The sequence below is a fragment of the Maylandia zebra genome, linkage group LG23 (assembly GCF_041146795.1).
Source record: "Maylandia zebra isolate NMK-2024a linkage group LG23, Mzebra_GT3a, whole genome shotgun sequence".
Taxonomy (NCBI): Eukaryota; Metazoa; Chordata; class Actinopteri; order Cichliformes; family Cichlidae; genus Maylandia; species Maylandia zebra.
The window spans coordinates 12,875,066-12,900,504 of record NC_135188.1 but is presented as its reverse complement, the minus strand read 5'-3'; the positions used below and the strand labels follow the sequence as shown (position 1 = coordinate 12,900,504).

Here is a 25,439-nt window from a genome sequence, read left to right as displayed (position 1 = left end):
CATCTCCTCTGTCAACGGGAAGTGTTGAATGTGATCAATTCTAATACCTGTGTTGCCTTAGGGTTAGATTTCCTGTCACACATGCCATTAGAAGACAACAGCTACCCTATTTTATCCTGTTTTCTCAGAAATGATCAGAGAGGAGCAGCTGAGCATTACTGACTTCCACTGCAGACTGGAGTGATTAAGCAGCAATCACATTTCTAATTATGATAATGTCAATTGAGCTTGTCAAGGATGAATAATTTCAGGGGAGACAGTAAAATATACCTAACAAGGCTTTTCTCAGCGGTAAACAGAGGGCTTTTAAAACTGTAATTATCCCTTTAATGTCTAACACATGGCTTACAAGCCATCCATGGGTCCAACTTCCCTTCCCTCAACCACTTTCACCTTCTCTCTGTAGGACACACTTTTCACATAGCTGGAAATCTAACCGCACAAATAGGAAGCCCTCCCTGTGGAGTGGGGGTGAGGCACAGACAGGCATATTTCAGCAATTGCGGGACAAATTGTTATTTTCCTGTGCCTAAAATAGGCACACACGAGATGCAAAATAACATTTTTTCCTGGGCCTACCTTTAACTGCATACAGTAAATGAAATGTTATGCATTCCCCTCACTCTTGTGCACTATTTTCCATTAATTGGGAAGCTAAAGCAGATAGTAAACAGCTATTGGTTCAATGCAGTTTCTCTGAAACATTTGAGGCTGCAGACAAAAGACGAGAGCTGAAACTAACAAATGCATCATCTCTCCAACAACTGTCTCTTATTCCATCGCCAAACACCCACCCAAAGTATTCAAGAATTCCCCCTTTAGAGTCAGACATAGATAATTGGTCACAGATTTCTGTTGGCAGGTCACAAAAGGACCTTCTATTCACCCCTACACAGCTGTCTATTTCGCATTCTCCTGTCTCCATTCCCCTACTTGTAGCATCCCCTCCAACGATTTCCCCACCAAGCAAGAGCTTAAGCACCGCTTATTTCGAAAACACAACCCCTTTCACTGCCACGGTAAACCCGCCGAGACGCAGGCTTCTCATGACCCTGACCCAGAACCCCTTTCTAGCCTCCTTATACCCTCAGGGCTCAGTGACATCTCCAAGACCTTTGAAACTGTTATGAGTTCTCTATGATTAAAAAAAAGAAAGAAAAGTTCCAGTTTGGGAATCCAAAGGGTTTCATTAATGCTTCTGATGAATATTTTGTTAAGTAAGAAAATGTAAATATATGTTTTGTTATTGTTTTGCAAGAGTACAAATATGTGAGCTTTACTACTTTATAAAGGTGACTGCATTTTTATTTTCTGTTTATATTTCCGTGTGCTATTGTTGTCTTCTCTTTAGATTAGCAGGTTGGTGCCAACAAAGCAATTAACTTTACAATTAGGAATTTCCAGATAATGTGAAATAAATAATATTAAAATGTGAAATAGAAAAGGACATAAAAACTTGCCAGTTTACTACAATACACTCAGATATTTGAGAGTGTAATTAGGCACAGCAGTACTTTGGTCAACAATCCAATGTTGGCATGCTAGCATACACTCAACATTAACGTAGTTATCACCAAATTTAGCATATTTTGCATTTTAGCACATGTGTAATAAATAGTACTGACCATTAAAAAGCTGAGATTGATGAATTTCATCAGACCAAAGTAGTGAACTGAATGAATAAATTTAGTTTTCTGTAAATAAAAACTGGTACTCGATCCAGTCGTTTTCTCTCATGAAGTATTGAGGTGTTGCTGATATGTGACTATTAACCAGTGGAAATTTAATTGTCAGCCATTCTGGATGTGCAACTATTATAACATCCTGAATGAGGCCCCAGTGACGTGGGCAAACTGACAACTAATGGACATAGATTAAAAGTGTGTATTACCTGACTGGTTTTTGATGAAGCACTCTCTTTGCAACCAGTTTCATACTGTGACACACCGCCACCTCTTACAAACTGCCACCAACCAGTCAGGCAACACACATTTTTCCCTGGAGACTAGTGACTGTACCGTGTTTAACATGACAGCCAATTTTCAAACATTTGCAAACGATGTCATGCAAGGAACCTCTATAATAATAGTTACGGTAACAAAGAAAGAAATATTCAAGGAACAAGCTGCTTTTACTCAGAGTTGAATAAATACAGTAAGTTATTTTTTTCATCACTGTTCAATTTCTGTTGTACATCCTGGAAATATGATTATTTATATCTGATTATATGTAATCAGAGGCAAGATGTAACAAACTACAAATATGTTGCAGTTCAGCATTGGTTAGTTTGCAGCATTGCAGTGATGTTTGCAGTGATGCACGATACTGGACTGGTGCAGAGCAGCTGTGTTGTTCATGGTCAATGATTTGTTGCATCAAAGGTAGCAGACTGTGATATCTGTTTAAGCTAGTGATATTATTTATGCTCACTGAATTCTATATTTATACTAGAGGCTGGAAATCAGCTTTAGTTTGTATAATAGCTGCGTACATCTTGCTGAATTTACAAAGAGCAGCACAGCTCAGACGATCACATCATGAACACAAACCGGATGTCTAAGTGATTGGGATTCCCACACTTGTGAAATTTGTTTAGGTTTGAAGTACAATATAACCTTTTTTGTTTCACTCTGCTTGTGTTGTACATAATAGTGTTCAAGTTCATATTTAGGATGAGAATTTTAGCTGAAATAAAGCCTATTTTCACCTGTATTAATATGGCTTTATTACTGTATTAATAAGGCAGCGATGCACAAAAACACCTGTTAGAAGAGGTACTTATACTTCAAGTACCTTTTCACTTTTACTAGAGTAAAGAAATTGAATCTGTACTTCAAGTTTAAACACAGTATTTTTTCAAATCTGTGCTTCAACTTAAATTAAGAATTTGGACTTTCACCACATTTTATACATATATTTTGGTATTGATGTGCAAAATTTTAAAAGTTGAAATTTTAACAATTATCTTGCCAGATATTTTTTGTACAGTGTGGCGATCCTAATAAAAAATATCATAGTTAAATCATCCAGTTAGACTTTGGGAAGACACAGAAATGATGTGCACATCCAGGAAAGTGGCGAAAGGAGAAAGTAGAGCAACACTCTGCACCCCTGGTTTCCTGTACTCTCTCCCTCCTCTACCTACCTTAATAGATTACATGTACAGAGCTGGTGTTGTGCTGAATTACAAGAAGACTTAAACAGATATACAATGTGGCAAAAGAACAGAAGAAGAAGGAACATTGAGTATTCAGTTTGGAGAGGAAGAAGGCAAATAAGGCGATTATAATTCCAGTCACAGCTAGCACAGCAGTTTGTGCAGTGATCCTAGATTTCTTGTGCAACCTCACAACGTTGTTCCCAAGGGGCTCATGTGAAGGCATAGGTCAACCACCCCTTTCCTGACTCACCACATGTTAAAGGAATTTAGTGGTGCATTGTGGGATATGACACTGGTAACCCCTGCAACTTTTTCCAAATTACTAACACATACACTCTCAAACCTGTCTGCAGTTTCAGCCGTGGAAAAATGGCAAATGTTAAAATGAAATGGCAATATGTAATGTCTAGAAGCATGTCAATAATGGAACAAGTGTGTACTGAGAAAATAAAAACGGTACATGTTCAAGAATACGTTTATAATCAAGTAAGTTATATTACAAATCATGATTATTTCGTATTTTATTTAGTAGTTTCCATTAGATCTTAATTAGCCATAAACCTCAGTGTAAAATGACCCGTTTCCATATTTTCCTTCTTATCTGAGATTGCCTATGATAATGTCACTGGATGACTAAATAACACAAGCTGGATTTTAGGCTTTAGGCTTTAATTGTGTACCAGTCTCCTCCTAGTCTTATCCCTTTACCAAACAGAGACAGTACACACTATTGCAGCATAAAAGAAAAGATAAGGCAGACAAATACAATTCTTCATGAGAGGCAAATCTTTGTGATTTGCTTAATTTATTCATCACACTCTTCTCTTCTCTTCTCTTCTCTTCTCTTCTCTTCTCTTCTCTTCTCTTCTCTTCTCTTCTCTTCTCTTCTCTTCTCTTCTCTTCTCTTCTCTTCTCTTCTCTTCTCTTCTCTTCTCTTCTCTTCTCTTCTCTTCTGAAACTAATTACAGGTTATTAGTAATCAAACCTAAAGGTTATGGGCTGTAACTATCTGCCATCCTGCAGGAAATTGAATTAGGGAGATAAAGAATGAAACCTGAGCGGTGGATTTTTCTCAGTCAGGGACAGAAACCTGCCACGTGTCATTATTAGACCCATTAACGTTGTGAAAAGTTTCTGTTTACACTGTGTCGTTTGAAAACTAAATAAAACTGAGTGAGAGCGGAGTAATTTGAAATCATGTGGAACAAACTGTGACAATAAACATTTTCCAACTGTTGCTAGAAGGATTGTGGTAACTGAGTTCATTATTCAGATCCCCGTAATTATGGTAACAAATGTACTTGAAAAAAATGGCTTTATAAACATCATAAAGATCTTCACAGCAAGAATATGGGGTGTCCATTTACAGAGCCATGTTTCATAGAGCAGTAATTGCCAGTTTCTTGTCTCACTGTGGGGCCTGGAGCTGTGTTGGGTGAGAGCAAACTGTGGAGCTGATGGGCATCTGTCAGCCAGCCTCAAGTGGATGAAACAAATCCGCAAAAATGGCCCAAAAACGGAGGGAAAGTTGTGTAGAAGGAGGAGAATAAACACTCCTCTGATCGCTTAGTAAAATGTTTCTTTTGCATTACAGAAAAAAAAAAAAAAGATTGGTTTGTTGGGCCAAACATAACACATGGATCTATCCAGATGGGGGCGGGCTCTGTTTTAGCCTCAGTATCTTTGTGCCTGTGAGCCCAGAGGGAATACTTGGAGCCACAACAGGCCTAAAGGAGGGCTTGGCCACAGGTGGTGTCCAGCAGCTGCTATGGCTTTGTATACCCAAGCACACATAGCCTAAACTAATGCCCATTGCCTGAGTATGCCGTATCTGACATATGCCTAACTGTACATATATATGTGTGCACTGCATACCAATGTAATTAGCAAAGAAAGACACAAAAAAACCCGCACGCACACACACATAAATGCATGGCAGCAACCTGCAAGGCCACAGAAATAGATTATAAGATATGGAGACATGTTTGTACATATATACACACATTCATAAACATGCCTAAGCAGTCACACAGATACTCCCTGCACTAGAATAATCCATCGCTAAGCCAAATGATGCATACTGTACACAGACACTCTTGCACCAGGCTATTATTTTAAATATTCTCCTCGCATCTGGCCTGCACACATCCCACATGCCAGCACAAAGACTGCCTGTCGCTCAGAACCAAAGAAAAAGAATTACACCCTCATGACACAATGCGATAAACACGCAAACGTATGCAAACACCACGCGTAAGTCGGATGGACCGTTAGCCCTGCACAGCCGTAATCACACATGAAAGAAAAAGACAGGAAGTAAAAAAAAAAAAAAAAAAAAAGCACCTCACACTCCAAAAAAAGGAACGGTACCGTATGTTCATGTAAAGCCATTCCCACACCCACATAGATTCCTAAGAGAAAACTCCAGTGTTGCTGTCCATCTTTCAGCTGTAATGCTAGACACACACCCTTAGAAGGGAAAAACCACAACTTTACACTTTTACTGACTCTTGATTTATGACAATGTTCGCTGCCAACGTGTCTTTCTCTATGGCCACCTCAGTTTTCTTTAAATGTCAAGCCCTCATATGCTGAAATTTGTTTACTGTTTATCTTATGCTTTTATTTTTTGCACAAAGACAAATTTCCAGTGGTTTAAATGCTGAATGCAGTGATTTGATTTGGTATTCTGTTTTCCTTAACCATAAGCAGAATTATTCTGTTATGTAATCCTGCAAACTTGAATAAATATGGTAAATGCTCACCAAGTTTCCAAGAAGGCCTGCTCATTTTGTAAACAAGAGGAACAACAGTGGCAATTTATCCTGGATTCCAGAGCAATGAGGCAACAAATTAAAACAGGCATTAGTGGTGAATATGAGCCCTCTTAGGGAGTAACAAGACACATGACTGACAGAAACGTTATGCAAACTCTCCCACAATTGTTCCTTTCATCGATCCCAGGATACAGACTTTCTGCCTTCCAAACGAGTGACTCAAGTAGAGGGAGAGGACTCCAACCAGGAAGGTGGGATTTATTTAAAAATCTATCTTAACTCCAAAACAACTAAGAACTCACATGCATTCCAGTTTCCAACCACCTCCATGTGTTTGCATAATTGCATCCAAGAATTTCATGTGTCGCTGCACTCTACAGAATCAGTTTGCTTGTCTGCTTGTGCATCTAGATCACTGTGACTTGCAAAGTAGGCAAAAAATATAGTGTGACCATACCGCTTTACCTCTGTCAGCTGACTGCCTATTTGCATAGAATGGTACACAAAAAAACAAGAAAACAACAAAAAACAAACAAACCCAGATTTATCTGACCTCAGAGGTCTACCAGCTGGGTTCAGATGATCCTCTTCACAATTCAGGGCCAGACTGTTTTGTTTGTCCAGGCTGTGTAGAAGAAGGGAGTGGAGTGAAGCTCATATTTGTACCTGGTCTCACAACACTCAAGCCGAACCCCCACTCCCGTTTTCCTGTCCCTTGAGCCGACGCATTTCACGGCTGCCGTAAAGAAAAGACACTGCCCTCAATTTCCTGTGAGAGAGGCCGTAACGGGGTAGAAAACGTATGAAGAAGGAGAGTAAGCAGTAAGAAAATACGCTGACAGCGATCTGAAGTGTACAGAGAAATTTAAACACCTTTTTTTAAATGATCCAAAGTGAGATAGATTCATGGATTTACGGGATATAGGATGTTGTCACTGTATTTGACTGTACAAACAAGAGTAAATCAATATGCTGTCCAATTTGATTAAGTAATGCTGATGCATGGAAGTTAGGCGGGTGATTATTTGTTAATACTACAGGCCTGGTCTTGCCCCTGTGTGTTCAGATCGTATATGTCTCGTCATGACTGTGCTGGAGGCAAAGTGTGCAGCAAGCATTCATGGGAGCCTGTGATTGTTGTGCTCTCTAACATTTGTCTTTCAGGAGACATGGGGGATAGTGGGGGATGGTGGGGGCTACTCTAAAATCTGACAAATTGCTGAAAATTGCCTTCACGCAGTCATTCCTGTTTGGACACACTTGGCACATCTGGTTGTGATCTGGCAACAAAAGTGCTGCGGCGGAGGGCTCGGCTCTCAGAGTGGTGCCACATATTATCCCCACTCTTCTCCGCCTCCTCCTCTCTTCTGGTTTGGCCTGCACACATACTGATGATCTTCACCCCCAGCCCACTGCTTTTTCTGTGGGGCACTTGGAGCTGATGGTGTTGTGTAGTGATGCTTGGCAGTTGTCCTGGCGGAGCATTCCTGAGCACATCTTTGACTTTAAGGGTATCAGTGGGTTGTAATTGAGGCGTCTGCAGAGATGAACGCAGCACTATGATGCTGCAAGCGTGCATATTTTCAAAAAGGAAAGCTGCTCACAATGTGTGAACTTTAAACAAAGCTAATAAAAGTACTGACGTGATAAATTATCCATGTTTGGAACTGTTTCGCACATATGCCTCCTGTTCAATGGTGGTGCATAACAATCAGCAGAGATCGTTTCGTTTTTTCCTTACATCAAATATATCAGTTGCATGCGTCGCAGAAAGCCTCGTCTCAGTGTGCCGCTGTAGCTTTTACTAATCTCTCTACTCTGCTCAGCGTCTGCGAGGATGACTGCATGTTTTCCATGTTAACACTGCTGCTGCAGAATGTCTCCACGGAAAAACACAACACGAACAAGAGGTAAGATACTCCACTGACTCAAGTTCTGTGGAATACGATGCCAAGCAAAACTCAAAAAATAGGCTCTAAGCAATAGTTCACATACTCGTGCATGCAGCCACAAAGAAATATTGGATAGATTCAAATCTCTACTCTTTTGTAGCATGTGCATCAAATAAATATGCACTGGATTGTGAAGTAGAGGAGAGGTCGTGGGTAAATACTTGCAGCATTGTCAGTCCTGCAGCTGTGTAGCTGAGAGAGGAAAACTGAGTGCACAGCTGCAGACTGAGGCCTCAGCTTCTCAAATTGCTTGTGCCTCAGTTTCCTGCTCTTTCTACCCGAAAGGCCAAACCAGGCCCTTATTAGACCCACCCCCACCTTAATAATCCATGATGTCACCCCAGCATCACTTTTTTGCTTTGCTTGATATGTTTTTCATTACTCCTGCTGGTGCCACCCCCATTGTTAGTTAAATATTAACAGGTGTTTGAGTCGAAGAGGACAAGGAGGTGAAATGAATCCATTCGGCTCTTCTGTTCCTGTCCATTCGTCTATCTGTCCATCTACTGCTATCACCACATCTGCTTCAGTTTTTACTTCCCCTGGTTTGTTTGTCCATCTGTATTTGTGCCCCACCTCCACCCCTCTCCTTCAGTGGAAGGAAGCTGAGGAATGATCAGTCAGGCTTTGATGCTGCTGGCCCCTGCCCTGGCTTTCCACAGCACATGAGCCCAGGCAATTATAAAAGTGCTCCTAGCTGCCTACTATTAGTCTGTAATGCCCCTGTCTGGAGCATGAGGAGGGCATAGAAAAGAGAGATGAAGAGTTGGAGAAAAATGAGAATGATGAAGAGAAAAAAGAGGCTTGTAAAACTGACTGACAACTTTCTCACTCGCACCGCTTTGAGTAAAAGAAAGAATAAAGTGTACTATACATTTCTGGATGCTGTAGCGCACATGTGGCAGGCAGGAAGTACTTTGGCATGAGCAGGCGTGGGGGGTAGGGCAGGAGAGATGATGGCCCCTTTATTCCCAGCAATCATTAGACAAGACTCCAGAGGAAGTCAGAAATCAGCAAACCATATGATCCATACTTCCCGTCTTCCTAGAATATAGGATTTGTGCTTTTTAGACCATTCACTGTGTTGTCTACAGCTGGTTAAAGCTTCCATTCATTGTGCATAATGGTAAGTCTGTGTACCAGCCGTTAGAAATAAATCATTTTGGAGCATCACTTCAGCTAGGGACAGTCCGCTCTAACCAAGAGGGGGGGTTTTAATAAATACATTTTATTTTAATTCAGCTCCATCCAAGTTCAAATAGTTCAAATCAATTATGTACTGTGAAACTATGAAACTAGCTGAGAAAAAATTAGCTCGATAATGTAAGTTTAGTAAACTAGTAAACTCACTTCACATTTTAAAAAGCTTGTTGTTCAAATATATGAACTCAAGCTCCAGATGCTAAAGTCATTTTGATCCCTTCAGTACAAAGACTGTAAACCTGCTCCCAGCGACTGCTCTCAGCTGCTCAATCAATCAGATTATTAGTTTGAATCCAACATCTCACGTTCGTTTTAAGTCTGCAAAGGAAAAAGAAACACATTTTACATTAATTAAGTAGCAACAAGAATACCTTTATAATAAGTAGACTTCAATCTTGAACCATATACATGATCGACCACCAGTAGTTTAGGCTTATAGTATAAAATGAGAGGTTTCGGGTAACTTTCAGCCATAAATTATACATAATACATTGCATCTACAAGAGCTGGTAGCATCATAGATGTTTTCTTGTCTGAAGTGTGGAAAATAATTGATTTTTAAGCCTTTACTTCCCAAAAACATCGATTTCTCGTGTAATTCCTAAAAAGCTATTTTTATATCTTCATTCTTCATAGATGCATTTTTATCCACTTATATCCACCAGATTATGGCAACAACATGGATCATCAACGATTGAAATATCTGCAAGAAATCTAAGAAAACTCCCCTCAATCCAAGCTTAACACACCATCCTCTGTACACTGCAGCAGATTGAAAATGCATATGTTTCTTTTTTTTGCTTTTTTTTAATCCTATGCTGACAGACCTTTACCTTTTACTCAAAGTCATTATTCTACTTCTTACCACGGTTGATCTCTGCTTACGCTCAGACCAACACCATGTTGTGTGATGAGTTTAAACACAGTGAGAACTGGATTTACTCTGTGCCAGGGACAGTAAAACTAATAACTCCCCAAAATGCACTTGTGCTATATCAAAAGACAAAAAAGAAGGGCCAAAGGCTGAATCCAATTAAATTTTCCAAATCAGTTCCAAAAGAGAGGACGCTTTTGAAACAATAGAAATGCTGTTCCAAAGACTGCGGATGATCCCGTCCCAACCCACCCAACCCAGCTCTGTCACACTCACCCTCGCACCTGCTGTGTGCTGTGAGAGGAAAGAACAAATGGAGGGATAGACAATGTGTGTATGTGTGCATGTTTGGAAGAGAGAAGCACAAATGGACATGCAAGCTCTTGTACGAATGTGCGTGTTTACGTGTGCGCGGACATATAGGAATGCATCAGTGCTTGTGGCACAAGGCAGGGCCTCGGCTCGATTTAACCCTCTGCCGAATGCCACCGTGACGCCAGTCTGACTTTGTGTGGCCGCATGCCTCCACTGAAGAAGCTATGGAAAAAATCTGTGGACCAGTAAGTCTTAGAGATTACATGGCTCCTCTCGTCTCTGGCCTCAATAATGCCTCAAATCCAGTGGTACCATGTCACTGTAATTTGGAGCTTTCCTCTTTAGAAAAAAAAAAAAATCAAATCTCCGTTCCATCTCAGATCTTTGGTCACTGACACTTTTGACGGGCCTGCTCATGAGCATGTGCACATACGTGTGCTTAGAAAAGAGCTGGCTTGTGGATGTGTGTGTACATAAAAGAAAAAGGGGGATGCACGAGAAAGGAGATTACATGTTGAAATAGCAATGCATCAACTAAAACACAACATTGGCTTGATTTTTTAATTGCCTCTCAGCTACAATGAATGGCCAGTGCAGCTGTCTGCGTGAACAGCTGCTTGACTGAAAAGATTGGACAGAGCAGGCTCCGGGAGGGCGGAAAGAACAATGCAGGAAGAATCATATGGACTATGAGGTATTTTGTAATTTCACAACTCTGAAAAATGCAGGCAGGATTAGGAATCGTTTTTATTGGAAATTCACAGCTGTTCCAGGACATATTTCCCAGGGAACTTGCAATGACGTATTTTCTCTGCTGTCCGGAGAAAGCAGAAGCAGCAAGGTGTATTGGTGTGTAAAATAAACTGAAGTTGTCATTGTTTCTTCTTCTTTGGGCTTTGTTTACGTGGAATCTTTGAGCCCACAAGTTGCAATTTACAACTGTGAAAGAACTAGGGGGTCTAAGAGATTCGATGGAGCAGTCTGTATGGATTTCCTGCAGAATATTTGTCAGACTTGAATTAAGTACTGTTGTTTTGCTCACTCCCTCTGTCTGCCTCAGCCCGAGGCCTTGTGGCTGACTACCCTACATCTATAAATCACCAGGAACGCATGCTTATGTCCTGAAGCAAGCACGCTGAGTCAGTCTGGCAAGGTTAATCACATTCACATCTCCTCAGCCTGTTTGCAGCAGCAACTGATAACCAAACACACATTACAGGGCATGATCCCTCTTGTTTGTGAATTCTGCTCATATTATCTTTTACCAGTGATGCCACATGAAAGAGTTTGATGTAGGTAAAGCCGTAGCTCCACTGTTTTGTTACCAATCACAAACTGCAGTGTCCCTAGTGAACAGCACAAACATAACACATGCAATATAGGTGTTAAAACAGAGATATGGAAGGTGGGGTGGGGCAGGGGTGGTAGTAGTAGTGGATGAAAAACGACCACAATAAGAGACAGGAGTCTCATTCACATTGCACACATTCTCAGCTTTCACTGGGGCCATTGGTCTGCCGCACTCATATCCTTATGTCTTTGTGTTTGATGGACTTTGGATTGTATGGGAAGCTTTCCAAGTTTGCCACATGGTTTAATGCCTATGAATATGTCTGAATATAGCTAGTATAAGTATATTATCAGCATGGGTGTGATTGCAAATGTGCATGTGATCGCGCTTCAGTCTTTCTTCTTCTTTTTTTAATGCTTTAATGCTTTCATTTTTTTCCTCTTCTCAGAAGTGCCCTACCCAGATATGTAGGAATTATGCCACATCGCTCACTACCATCCTGCTCTAATCAAAGTGCCGATTCTTGAAACAGACAGCTGTTGTCATGTGCCTCAGTTCCAATGGCTATATGTCCCTGTAGCTGCCCGAGTTCTTAGTTGGCCAGCTGAATTTGTAGGGGGAACGAGGGTTAACGGCATCCACCAGTTCAAACTCCTTTCAGAGCAGTGCGTCAATTCACAATACCACAAACATACTGATCTAAGGTAAGTTTATTTTTTCTCCTCTCTGGCATGTTCGTAGATTTCTAAAGATGCTATTCAACATTTTAGGAAAAAATAATTAACATCATAAGGGGTTGTGTTAGGTTGCTTGTTTAAGTTCTTGTTTAAAATAAAATTAGTCGACAAAACCGTATGACTAGATCTTTTGGAGCCCACCGGAGCGTCGATAGGACCTTATAAACACAGTAGGTGGGTTTAGGTTGTGTCTTCCATGTACATGATGCCATATAGCCATATAAGGATTGGCTGAACTACAGACTAAATGTGAATGTGAGAAACATCTGCTGAAAAGCAGGGCGAGAAAAACAGCTGTATCAGTTTCCTTCCACTCCACTCACACTTTTCCCCACCTAACAAAGCAGTGTTCAAAGTACAGTGTGAGCAATGAGTCAATCCAACTCGTTGCATGTTCATCCAAATTTTTCCGCCTTAAACCAGCTCAAACAGGAAGAAAAAAATCTGTAAATGCCTTCTGGGATAAAAGACCATAGATCAGAAATGCTAAATGTATGCTCTAAATGGTTCTTGTCCATCTATTCCTGGTTTAAGGCAGTTATCTGGGAGGGCGAGAGCACAACTAATGCCAACAGCTGCAGTTAAACGTAGGGGTTTACTGCAAATGCAGATTAAGCTTTAGATGCAGAGAGTGAAAAAAACAAAACTAAAAATATGTAAAACATAAAATCTTGTAAAACATTATTACATTAAAATAGGTATAACTGAATTAAATCACATTCACGAACCATCTACTTATTTATGGAACTTAAGATTAGAGAAAGTGTGATAAAAAAGAAAAGGTTTGATTTTTTCCCCCCTCGTTTTAGGCATAAAAAATGCATTGATTAATTAAAAAAAAATCATTCTGGTGCAAACTTGACTGGTTTAAACAAAAATGTTACATTTAGCATCTGAAATTGAGTGAACTACTGCGCATTAAGCTGGACTGTGAATAGGCCTCTGAGAGCAAAGGAAGTCGTCATAACTCAGCACAAAGCATCATCATGTATCATGATGCAGGTAACTAGAAATGGGGCGGTGTTCAAGATAAAAGACAGATGAGACATGTTCAGACAAATGTATGCACTGGAAAAGGCAAAAGATTTTGCTGCTTTAAAAAAAAAAAACACTGGAAAGGAACAAAAAGACTGAAAAATATTGGAAAATGTAAATTTAGGCAGAAGCAAACCCACACAAATAAGTAAGGTTGAGGTCAGAGAGGAAACTGCCCTGAACTCTCCCTTTAGGCTGACATCAGAGGTCCCTTTGTGTGCTGCACTCCATTTATTTTACCCATCATCCCTCATCAGGCTGGGATGACCCTGTGACCCCAGAGCTAGGGTTACCTGTCAGTTGACTGTCCATTCTTGAGCATGGGGCTTGATGCTGTGTCAACATTTGTCCTAGAAAACAGGAGTGAGGAAAACAGAGGAGCTTGGTTCTGTGTGGAGAAGAGAAAAAATAGAATAGTTAGACAGAACAAGTCTAACTACAGAAACTGCTTCACATTCAGCTTAACTGAATAACTTTCTTCTTTTTCTCTTTCAAACTCGCAAGTTGAAGCTGTGCAGCATCCTGACTAGTACACTCTGTGCACAGATGACATGAATGTGTGATAATTCCTGTTTACTCAGAGACAGGGCGATTCAAAGAAACACAGTAAACTTGTGCTCGCATGGATACCTACTGAGGGGTTCCTACAAAAACACTCCAAAAGCCCCCTTTGTGTGTGCTGTCAGCTATCAATCAATCAGGGTGCCGTAAGTGGGATCCTTGAGTGGAGATGCTATCAGCACTGCCACATATACACTCACACCACAGTTTCCCTTATCTTCGCAGAGATAACAGATCCCCTCTCACAGGGAGAGGCCTGAACCAGACACACTCGCTTTCTGCATCTCTCTCGCTATCTGTCTCAGCTGTGCCATAGGCCCCTTCATTTCAGATGGGGGGCCCTCAGAAAAAAAAAAGTCAATTTGCTTTGGTTCCTGTTTAAAATTCAATAAGTGTGTCTCTTAAATTGCAGCCGCGTGGTGCTAGCGGAGGCTACAGAGGGCTGCTGCTGCTTTTGATTTCAATCTCTGATGCTATCAGCCTCCAGAAGACACATGATACATGTCTCGGTTGACAAATCTAGACAGGCATGAAATTAAACAAAAATCAGAAGCATGAAACAATACCAATTTCCTGCAACTGTACTTTTTTATTATTTCGTAAACATCCCATTTCCGGGAAAACTAAAGTGTTTAAGGTTTGCGGTGTCTTTCAATGAGTAAAGTGAACAGATGGTTCAGACTTGTGAAATTAAGTGGCTTTACAGGTTAAAGTGCAGGATGCGTGCATGTTTGAAGCTACATTTTTATGTACCCTGTTGCACTTTATGTTTACACTGCTGAGCGGTAGATATGTGACATCACTGCAGCCGTTTTCTTCTCTGGTTGGAGGACAGCGAGCTCAGGAGATGGTTCTGAACTGGCAGCGTTTTGGGGCTTCCACCAGACCACAGCACGTTTGCCTAATAACAAAAACAAGCATCCTGGTGTGGAGCTGGTCCCACAGTGTGAGGACCTTAATGAGGAACATGTGGAGCTGCCCAGACACACTGTCAGAGGAAACCCAATCCTTCACTCCCTCTTTTTCTCCCCCTTCCCCCTACTCTCCCATTCTTTCTTTCTCACTCTCTTTTGCCTCACTTTCCACATTCTGTCACAAAACCCGGGGTCTTTAGCACTTCTTTTAGATTGTTGAAATGTCAAATCTTTATTGTATTCTTTCTCAGGGGATAAAAGTTTCTTTTCTGGACTTTTTCTATTGTGCCACTATTTTAAGTGACCTGCTGTGAGCAAAAGAAAAACCCTAGCCTTGATCTTTTTATATGATAGACACCTTTGTCATGTGCCCGCTCTCTCCAGTTTGTTTTAGAGAGAGTTGGTATTGTATACATAAATGCTGGGTCATGCAATGCAATACGCCAATAAGGAAAGAAACGAATAAAGAGGTCTTTCTCCACCCATCAAGGCTGACAGGCGGTCTCTGAGTTTCTTTCATGTGCTGAATTCATCCTTACCATCCACCTGGATCAATTAACTGTTTGCTTCAGTGGCCATCAACCCCACAGTGTGGAACCTCAGCTCATTTAGTAGACAGGAGCTTTTTAAGTATAATTATTATATAATTATAATAATATATAAAATCAAGTATAATAGATTTTGTGGTTTTTAGAGACATGCAGATGTATGTATGGGGGTTTTTCATCTTCAGTGCTTATAAAAGGAAGTAAAAAAATGTGTTTTCTTTTCCCAGGAAATGTCATCACACTCCTCTGAAGGCAAATTTTATAAGAGGTGAGACAAACCTGATCAGCAGATCTCTCTGTCATACTGAAGCAGTGCTCTCTGTCCAGGCTGTCACGGGGAAAATGAAGCGCAACCTGTTTAAGGGAATTTAAAATATGACCTAAAGCACAGCCATAAAGTAGATCAACTAAACAAACCTCCAAAATTAGCTGCACAAACAGAGTAAGGTAGATCCCTCTGGGGGGATAAACTTGGCACAGTGGATCCAGTGTGACAGAGGCCCCTCTGGCAGCTCAGAACAATCCAAACGTTCCACTTCGGTGGAGCTGTCTGCCCCCCTCCATTACAAAAACTACACAAACCCATACACACATATATATAATGGCATATATATATATATATATATATATATATATATATATATATATATATATATATATATATATAATCTCTATATATAGGCCTTCAAGACCTTTTGCTGGAATGACAGGCCACCTGAATCACACAGTTGTGTTGCTGGAGGAGCCTGCATGTGTACAGAAAAGCCAGTGATCCAGTAAGCGTGTGGGTTCACTTCTCTCGCATAAAGTCTGGAGGGAGGTGCGCAGGAGACCCACATCTACAACCAAAAACATTCCAGTTGTGCTAAAACAAAGCCTCAACTTTTAATCAAACTGAAACTACACCAGTCTCCATTTTCTAAATATCAACATTTTATTCAGTAATGGGTCGGCGCATTAACATTCTTTATTTGCATGGCACAAAAACCGCAGAGTGTGTCACAGGCGAAAGGCTGAATCTGGTGAGTCTGCGTGCCTTGCAGATGGTCCGGCCTCACAGCAGCTGTGCAAATGAAAGACAGAGTGTCATTAAAGGAGTGAGAGAGATGGAAAGTTGGCCACAGAGGGAAAAGAGTAACACACAAGTTGCTAACTGAAAATGTAATGGAAAAAATAATAGCACGCTGAGATTTTGCTGAGAGAAAATGAATTTGTAGAGCATTTTTTCTGAATTTTGGAGAACAGTGTCAGTATTTGTGTCAAGTATGCCTATAATAATTTACATGTTAACGGTAAACTGCAAGCCATTGTCAGTGATAAAGGATTTTTCACTCAGTACCAGCTAATGCCATGTTCTGCTTTTAAAATATTCACTTGATAATCTGAGACCTGTATCAAATGCTGTCAATCAATAGCCACCAAATCTGTAGTGGGGGAAAACAGCAGGTGACAGCATCCTGCTCCATGCTGAAAACACAAAAACATTTGCCCCTCGGGTGGGGGACGGGGGGTAAAAAGAACATTTCCCCGTTGGTGCAAAAAAAAGTTTGTTGCACAAGTTTATATCGTAATTCTGCATGAGAAAACTGCATTACTTTCCACTTCTGGATACACTAAATGCTCCAAATTCTCATCTTATGCATCCGCACACAGTTTAACTACTATAAACAAGGCATGCTGTGATTCTTCGGTTATAATCGGGGCAATTACAGCTTCACACCGCCACGACTGTCGCTGAAGGCCCTTTTCCACTGTCCTCACCCCCCCCCCCCCCGAGTAATTGCCACTACATGTAAATATCAAGTGGTTAGTGAATAATTAGTCTTTCATTGGCCAGCAATCACCTCTGGGCCCCGTCTACACTTTAGACCCCTCCCTCGTAGAGCCGCCCTGAAGACAGGGGCCCCTTTGAATGACAGCGCTTTGGAAGGAAGACGAATTTTTGTCTGATTTCTCGCAGCCGCAGCGTCGATGAGAAGCAGTCGAGGAACTCCATTCTAACTGAATGGATTGGTATGGGGAGAAGCGGACCTCAAACCACGGCTAAGCGGCAGCTTTGGGACTGTGTAACGTTGATGATGGTTTTACTTTCGCTGCTGTTTCGACCAGGTAAGTGTTGCTTTTCCAATCCGTGCTCCCCCACTCCTCCTAATGCCCTGCATACAAGGCTGTGTCCCGGTAATGGAGGTGGATAGGGAAAAGTTTTCCTGCTGTTGTGTGGCTCAGATGTGACTCTTGTCAACTTTATGCTGTACTTGCATGCATTGTGCGGTAAGGGGTAATTAATGTGGGGTTGAACAGAGCGAGGAAAGCGGCCGTTGTTTTGCGGTGGTCGTCGGCTGCGGGGACAAAGTAGGTCCTGTCCTGCTGCTGCAGGATCCCAGCCTCCAGGCTGCAGCGCTGCTAGCAGATCAGCACGAGTTAACTCGCTTTCTGGACTCATTTTAGGGTCAAACATTCCGCTTTTCCCTTTCCACACAGGGACACCAAACAATCTGCTCCTAACCGCTCAGTGGCCAGCACGTTTTGGCACGCCCGCATTACTTCACTTATCTTTTTACCAACTTATGTAAAGTTACGACTTAGCTTCCCGTTAGCATAGCTCGCTAGCAGCTGGCGTCCAGCACCCACAATCAGCCCGAGAACAAAACCGCGGAGCTTTTTCCCCTTTTTCTTCTGTAGGCATAAACACCGCAGACGGACACATTTCGTACTGTAGACAGCGCCCTGTCTTTCCTTTCACGTCTCAGTTGTTTGAGTTGTTGGAAAAACTAAGGAGAGCATGTTAATTCACCTATTCATGCCTCATTTAGCTACCATGCATGGGGGTCCAACTTTTTGGCCTCTGAACGTGTTGGTGGCTGCTATCTCCCAACCCGGGATCAAAGACCAGCTCGGCTCAGAGGCATTCTTCATTTGGATCGTAAAGTTTAAGTTTTGTTTCTCACACAGGCGATTTGTCTTGGTATGGAGATTTGTTTTAAACTCTGTCGGTGGTATTATTTGTTGTGTTTATATGAGAAAGTAACTAGTGCGCATGCTTGTAAGCACTATGATAAAATTAAGATATTGTTTGTTTGTTGTGTTTGTTTGTTTGTTTGTTTAACAGAAATGCACATTACTGATATATACGCTTATCATTTCAAAGGAAGTGTTCAATCATGATGCCAAAAATAAACAGCAGCCTTAGTGACTTTCAAAATAAAACCTCAGGTTCATCTTTGTTCAAGAGTCATGATGAGTCCACTAAACCCATCACCAAGCTTAAGAGGTTATTATTGTAACCTATATGAGCCACCATATCTGTCTGTTTTTGCATTTATGGCATTATTATGCTATAAAAAAGTTCACTGAGTTGGGCTCGGACAGAAACTCGTCACGTCAGATACACTAATGCGTGATTTACTAATAGAAGCACTCTTTGTGTGGTCGCTTTGCTTTTCTCACGCTTTAGTGCTTCCCACATGGTCCCCAAACTTGTTGGTAGCTTAACTAAGTGCTCAAACATAAAGAGCCTTTGGGGGGCTGTATGGCTGTTGATGGCAGGTGATTGTCAAAAAGTGTCAATCACGGCAGACTCGGGTGACCTCTTAGCAAGGCGGGGGAAGGCCTGTTGGAATTCAGAGGAGGGATGCGTCTGACTTGACCTCTCGCACTCCATCTCGGATCAGCGCTGGTATTGAAGCGCATTGGCTGTGAGAGGCATTAATCATCCGGTGCACCAGACTTCTGCATAAGGGAAGAAAGGGTGGAAAAAAACCCCTCAAAAACATAGTGTTTACCAATGTGAAATCTCTGTGCTTATCTTGTCTTTGTCCAGGCTGTTTTGGAGATTAGGTGCAGCTTTGGAGTAAATACAAGATTATTCTGTTGCAAACAGAGAGCAGTTTATTGCAGTTGATCTCACTCTTGCCGTAAAAGTATGTGTTGAGATTCTGGCTGATCCTGATCTGAGATGGAAATGTTTCTACCTTGCAGCAGGAATTACTATCCCGGTCAGCGTATGAGACACGATACCCAAAAGTAATGTGAACACCCTGAAAGGAAATTGACGAATAGCCACATTTTTTACTTCTCTCCCAGAAGTAGTTGTAGGTCTTTGTTTTCCTTGATATTAAATAACCCACTGGTGGATCATTACTTAATTGGGAACCTTGAAACGGACCACCAAAAACTCTGCTACACAGCCTATACTGCTCTTCCCATACGTTGAGCCTCACTGTGCCATGCATTGTGGCTGGACTTCACTTACCTCCAGCAACAGCCAAAACCACATTCAACACCCTCCGCCAAACTAACGCAGGTTGGTCGCCTCCTGCAGTGAGGCTACATGCTATTTCTGTGAGAGCTAGTTGGGGGAAATAAGTTTTGACTGACTTTGGAGCACAGTGTGGGATTAAGGCCTCGTGAGCTCACGCATTTGCGTTTTAATGGCTCTCCTGATTGAGCTAAACTTGATAGTGGAAAAGCTGTGTCTGCTGCCTCATGCACTGAGGTAATATGTCTGTAAATGTCAGATGGATGGTAGGGCATTTTGGGAGATTTTTTTTTTTTTTCTGGTGCACATTAGTTTACTTTTCAGGAATTATTTATTTTTTTCAGAGTGGGGATGAAGTGTTCTTACTCAAAAAGAGAAATTCCTCTTGCAACCGGCCCGATTGTAGTACAGTTTTGTGATCATCATGGGTTTTTTTTGTTTGTTTGTTTCTTTTAGCACACTGCCAGCAGTGTAGAATCCAGCGCTGTAATGCAGAATATGTGGCATCTACCTCGCCGTCCAGTGGTCTGCAGGAGGACGTGGCTTTAGATGTGGACTACTGCATCGCCCTGCGGGCCTATGCCATGTGCACCCGCCGGCAGGCACGCAGCTGTAGGGGCGACCTGGTCTACCACTCGGCCGTCTTTCGCATTAAGGAGCTATTCTCTCAGCATAACTGTTCCAGCGATGGGCCGACCTCTTCCGACAAGGTCCCCAGCACGTCTCGGCCAGCTCTTTTAGAGCTCTGCAACTACGAGAATCGGGTCCTCGTGTCGGGCTCAGCCGGTCAGCAGAAGAAATACGCCCACTGTGGATTATTTGGAGACCCGCACCTACGGACTTTCAGAGATGAGTTTCAGACCTGCAAGGTCGAGGGGGCTTGGCCTCTGATCGATAACCGCTTCCTGTCTGTACAGGTGACCAATGTGCCTGTTGTCCTAGGCTCCAGCGCCACAGCAACTAGTAAGGTAAGGATAACATCAGAACAGCTGTGTCCAGCTGTGTCTGCACAGCTTAAATCTAAGAAATGTCCATTTTTTCATGTCTTAACTTGTTTAAGTTGCTCTTTCGTGTGTGTTTATTCTAACACCAAAATATGTGAAACTGCTCACAATTAAAGAAAATTAAAGAGTAGAGCAAAATTTTACTAAAATATCCCCAAAAATGTCAATCTCACAAACCCCTGGGGGAGGTGAAGCTCACGTAGACACTCCAACTGGTCATGTTTAATCTGTGTAAAATGTCAGAAACTTCCTCCGGTCACCTATGTCCATGTTGGAGACGAACACTGATGCAATACTAAGTTTTAAACGAATGCCCTACACATTAGGAAGTTTTTTTTTTTTTTGGGCGTGAGCTCAAGTATTGCCATAAAGTATCAAACATGTGAAGTTAATCGTCATTCCATGGTGCCTCTCGAGTCTCCAGCATTCCTCGTGTCTTGGAGCTCCTTCAGATCTATGAGGGGAGAAGAGAGGAGGGGAGTCCTTCAGCGGTGTTGAATCACAGACATGCATGAGCGCTCTACCTTTAACACATGGGTGGTCATATGGTAGTGATTAACGCTCACTCAAACATTTTCCTCCGCTGCCACGATCTGGAATGTTTTTTCACCCCTCTGGTCAAATAATTAACTCGCTGCTTTTTGTGTAAATATGGAATCATTTGGAAAAATAAAGGAATAATTGGCCAAGAGCAAAAAGGTTTTTGTTTTGTTTTTTAAATTCTGTTAATTAAATAGGATGGTCTCCCTGGCCTGATTGTGGTTTGTGTATGTGTGCACGTTTTCTCTCTGTTTACTACTTAATATTTAGCTCATGAAGCTGAGTTTTTAATATTAATGTTTTTTCTTCTTTGTCTTTTGCCCAGATAGTTTAAAAAAATGTCTTTCATTGATCAGGCATTACTCTAACTGTACTAAGCTAATTTTAATTCTCCAAGCTAAACATAAACCAACAAACTACACGATGTTGTGTAATAGGATTGCTCGTAAAACTCGTAGTGCGTCTTGGCTGTGCAGCCTGATGTAAGACTGTAGTATTGGTGCATCTTTGCCAGCACCCACATGCCCCCATCATGTTTTCTGAGTTGTTTTCAGCTGCCAGACCCAAGACAGGAACTCATTCATCAAATAAAATACAACCTTTAAGTGTAAACGTACCCACAACCAGTGCTTTGTCAGGATCTTTTCATGAAACGGGGGTTAGGCCCCTTTCTGATGCTCAGCTGGACGATGGAGGAGAGAAGAAGTGGAGGTTTTGGACAGTTATCTAATGCAACCTTTAGATACAACATCCATGGACAACTAGTTGAGTTGTACTAGTTGAGTTGTACTAGTTCAGCATCAGTTGTTTCAACATGAATTAATTGGCTAAAGAGTACAACAGAGACAAATCATTCTTTAGCAAGCTGAGTGTGAACCACTAACACCCTATGCATGGAAATATTTGGTTTTCTGCTGCCACCTTGTGGCCCTAAGTGGTACTACTTATTGGGCATCTGTTATGATCAGTTAGAGGAGTGATGTGACTTGGAGAACCAGCAGTAGATAGTTGATGGAGAAAAGAGTAAAGTTTCAATCAGTCACTCCACACTAATTGAATGTTTTGTGTCCTTATTTCAGATCACAGTGATCTTCAAGTCTTACCATGGCTGTACAGATCAGAAGGTCTACCAGGCCACCACTGAAGACCTACCCCTGGCTTTTCAGGATGGGACTCGCAGTGGCGGTGAAAGTGGCAGCCTGACCATCGCAGAGCGAGGTGGCTCCGGAGTCGGTCGGCAGGTGAGGATACAGGCCCGTTACATTGGCACCTCCATCATCATCCGGCGCGTGGGTAGCTACCTGACCTTTGCCATCCGCATGCCAGAAGACACCCTGGACTTTTCAGAAGACGGCGGCGGTCTACAGTTGTGCTTGCACGGCTGCCCACGCAACGAGCTCATCAAAGAGCACACCCTGGGCCATCAGAGCCAGCAGCCACACCTTCAAGGCACCAACACAGAGCTGGGCCCTCTGCGGCCTCCTCACCAGATCTACACAGTGGAGCGAGCCACTGCCAAGTGTAGAGAGACTCTGCAGGTGGAGGATGTGTACTTTCAGTCTTGTGTCTTTGACTTGCTCACCACCGGAGACCCCGAGTTCTCCATGGCTGCATATGGTGCTCTGGAGGATTTGAAGGCACTGCCACCCAGTAAACTGAAGCAGAACTCACCGAGGCCCACTCGCCTTCACAACCGAGGAGTGTCTCAGACTATCGCTGCTACTGCAACCAGCAGCTCATTGCTCTCACTCCTCATTCTGCTGCTTTTGTAAAAAAAAACACATAAATGAATATGAATGACATGGACGTAGATGGATCATGGAAGCATTACAAGCTTGAGGAATTTGTGGATTTTGTGAACTTTCTGTTGTCATTTGAAGGATTTCGCACTCAGAAAAGATTGCATTTCTTCCCCCTTTTTCCCTTCTGTGGACACATCATTTGAATGCGAACATGAATGCATAAATGTCACACAATTTGGGGTCTAGTACACGTTTTTATCACATGAGCAGTTCGTCTACATTCAGTTTAAAAAGAAAAGTTAAGCTCACAGTTGTTCGTAAAGGTTTTTGTAAATATTTCATTCACATTCAGTAAGGAAGTGCACAACCTCTAAATGCTCCACCACATGGTTTCTAGATCCTCAGTGGTCCAGTATCCGTAGCACCTAACAGTTTAACTGCAAATATTGTGTATTTAATATCTTTCTATTTCATCTGTTGTTTTAAAAATTGGTGTTCTAAATACACAGAATCCAACAACTGTTTGTAAAAACTACCTATCTCTTAAAACCTGATTCGTTGGTGTGATTTTTCACCAGTTCTGTTCTTTTCCTGTGAAGCGCTCCCTCTTCAAGCTGTTTGGCTTCCTGTTTTTAAAGGTTTAAAACAAATCTTTATATAATAATATATTAAAAGAGTGTATATATGTGTTTTATATTATGTAAATTTGCCTGTGTATAGATGTTTTAACTGCAATACGTTTTCCATTTGTTGTGCTTAGTAGGTTATTTTGAGTCTTTGTAATTAAAGTAAACTAATAAGTGTTTGTTGTATCTGTAATATTCTTTATTAAAGTGTTGGACACTCCAGACTAAGATTTGTTTTTTGTCTCTTCAGTCCTGTCTCAGCAGTTTTATTTGATAATGGAGCTCTTATTTATTTATTTATTTTTTGTCATTTCCTGTCATTACACAAATACTCAGGATGATGTGTAAACGTATCCGTCTGGGTGGAACGAACAGTTACTTCGAACATGGAAATTCATGACAGCAGTGCTGCTTTACAAACGTGTGCCTGCAGTGCTTGTCCTCTCCTGGTGGTGTCCTCAGTCCATAAGTCCTGACGGCTCCTGGTATAAAGACAGTTTTGACAAGCTGGCTGTGTAGCTGTAGGGATCCACAGTATGTTCTCAGTCCCCTGTGTAAATGTTACCTCAGAGTGCTGAGTTGGCTGCTGGCTTTGCTTTTGTCTGCCAGAATGCTGCATGGCTCTAAATAGGATTTAGTCTGTGGTTAACACCAGGTTAGAGTCAACAACACCACGCGGTGCGTATATTTGTACTCTATATGAACAGTGAGTGCTGCGATTAGAGGGAGAGAGAGCTGCGATCAGTTTTTATTTCTATTAAAAATGCAATTAAGAAAGCCCGGGCACACTCCTTATGAAGACATTAAGAATTAATGCTCTATAATCAGTCTACATGGATGTAATTTATATCTTGAATTGAATTATAGGTAAGCTGACTGTAATTTTATAATACTGAGTGACAGCATGTTTCATCACACATGCAACCATACTTAATCTCTCCATGTCCCATTTCTTTAAATAAAGACAATGTGACATTTGCATGATGTGTGAGATGACAGATGAAACCTGCCACGATTTTCTAATCTTTCACATGCGAATCACATTGCAGATGGCTGAATGTGATTCAGGTCTTTCTTGGCAGACTTCATCACCTCTTTCTCGGTGTTAGCGGGAAGGAAGGCGAGGATGGAGAATAGTACTGGCAGGAAAAATGTCGTTTTTGGGTGGTCCAGCAGTAGAAATAAGAACATTTTCTGAAGTATTCTACTTCAGCATGATATTAATGTACTTGCACTTTTAGATTTAAATATGTTTCATATCCAAATAATTTCCCAAGCTGTTGTTTGTCATCCATATAAAGTAACAATTTCAGATTTAGACATTAAAAATGAACAGCTTACAAGATACTTCCCATGCAGTTTCCAAGAATTTCTTTAAAAATTGCTTTAACCAAAAATGTCATATTTTCATTATTATGCTTTTTATTTTATTTTTTAAAAGATCAACAACACTACATGCCATTTATCCAATGACCCTTCGATGAAGCCTGAAAACTATGATGGGAATCAAATCAAAATCCCAATACCTAACTATAAATGAAAACCATTTAGACCTGCAACAGGAAATTGTTTCCTATGCAGTGTATTGATATCAACAATCTATTAATGTCTTATACATGACATAAAACACATGGCTAATATTGTCCAGGTCTCCCTAGTGTCTCTAAACAGCTCTGATTTGACATGAATGAGGGAGCTCTGGGGGTGTCTGTGCTGTTGGTGGTGGATTCTTTGGGTTGTGGGGTTTGACCTTTGAGGATTAAGCTTGCTCTGATGCATCCCAAGGATGCTTGTCTAAATTTGGATTTGGGGAGTTTGAGTCTGGATCAGCACCTTGGAGTCTTTGTCATGTTCCTTGAGCAATTCCTGAGCTGTTTCTGTGCTGTGGCAGAGTGTGAAGCC

At 41.5% G+C, this 25,439-nt stretch overlaps 1 protein-coding gene across 1 annotated transcript; it reads left to right on the top strand.

Moving 5' to 3' along the window:
* The first annotated feature begins 12,162 nt into the window (after positions 1 to 12,162).
* rgmd (RGM domain family, member D) lies at positions 12,163 to 23,765 on the top strand. The gene is made up of 5 exons (XM_004552777.5): positions 12,163 to 12,276; positions 15,595 to 15,635; positions 17,328 to 17,476; positions 20,082 to 20,593; positions 22,249 to 23,765. Exons 2-5 carry the CDS (start codon positions 15,598 to 15,600, stop codon positions 22,939 to 22,941), a joined length of 1,392 nt encoding a protein of 463 aa, XP_004552834.2. The 5' UTR covers positions 12,163 to 12,276; positions 15,595 to 15,597; the 3' UTR covers positions 22,942 to 23,765.
* The last annotated feature ends 1,674 nt before the right edge of the window (positions 23,766 to 25,439 follow it).

Bases quoted from the DNA above. Each gene is read 5' to 3' on its own strand.
- rgmd (XM_004552777.5), top strand. From the start codon at position 15,598: ATGTCATCACACTCCTCTGAAGGCAAATTTTATAAGAG. The intron at 17,477-20,081 runs GTAAGTGTTGCT...TGTTTCTTTTAG, and splicing joins TTCGCTGCTGTTTCGACCAG to CACACTGCCAGCAGTGTAGA. The intron at 20,594-22,248 runs GTAAGGATAACA...TCCTTATTTCAG, and splicing joins GCGCCACAGCAACTAGTAAG to ATCACAGTGATCTTCAAGTC.